The following is a 245-nucleotide window of genomic DNA, read 5'->3' as shown; positions in this document are numbered from 1 at the left end:
GGCGAGGCCGGGTTCTCTCTAGGGCCACGCGGCAGCATCAGGGCAGCTGTGTGAGGTATCTTCCCTCTGTCCCTTCCTTCCTCCCACAGGAAAGTGAAACTTCCCTCTGGCCTTCTGAGAAGACGGGCATCATCCTCACGGCCATTGAAGTCATGAAGGACTCCAGCCCCTACGACAAGCAGGAGGCCAGCAGGGTGCTGAAGATGGCCATGAGAGAACCTGCCTCCTGGCTGACAGGGGTAAGC

At 59.6% G+C, this 245-nt stretch overlaps 1 protein-coding gene across 1 annotated transcript in view; it reads left to right on the top strand.

Annotated features, from left to right (window-relative positions):
* LOC104163344 (uncharacterized serine/threonine-protein kinase SBK3-like) overlaps positions 1-245 on the top strand; it is a gene marked incomplete at its 3' end in the record, with an annotated part of 16,491 nt that overhangs the window by 15,910 nt on the left and 336 nt on the right. Inside the window, 1 exon segment of the mRNA XM_009702327.1 lies at positions 90-239. Within this exon segment, the coding sequence (XP_009700629.1) occupies positions 90-239 (150 nt within the window).

This window comes from Cariama cristata, unplaced genomic scaffold, assembly GCF_000690535.1.
Source record: "Cariama cristata isolate BGI_N322 unplaced genomic scaffold, ASM69053v1 scaffold2916, whole genome shotgun sequence".
Lineage (NCBI taxonomy): Eukaryota > Metazoa > Chordata > Aves > Cariamiformes > Cariamidae > Cariama > Cariama cristata.
The sequence above is the reverse complement of the archived record's forward strand: the minus strand, read 5'-3'. Positions and strand labels throughout refer to the sequence as shown.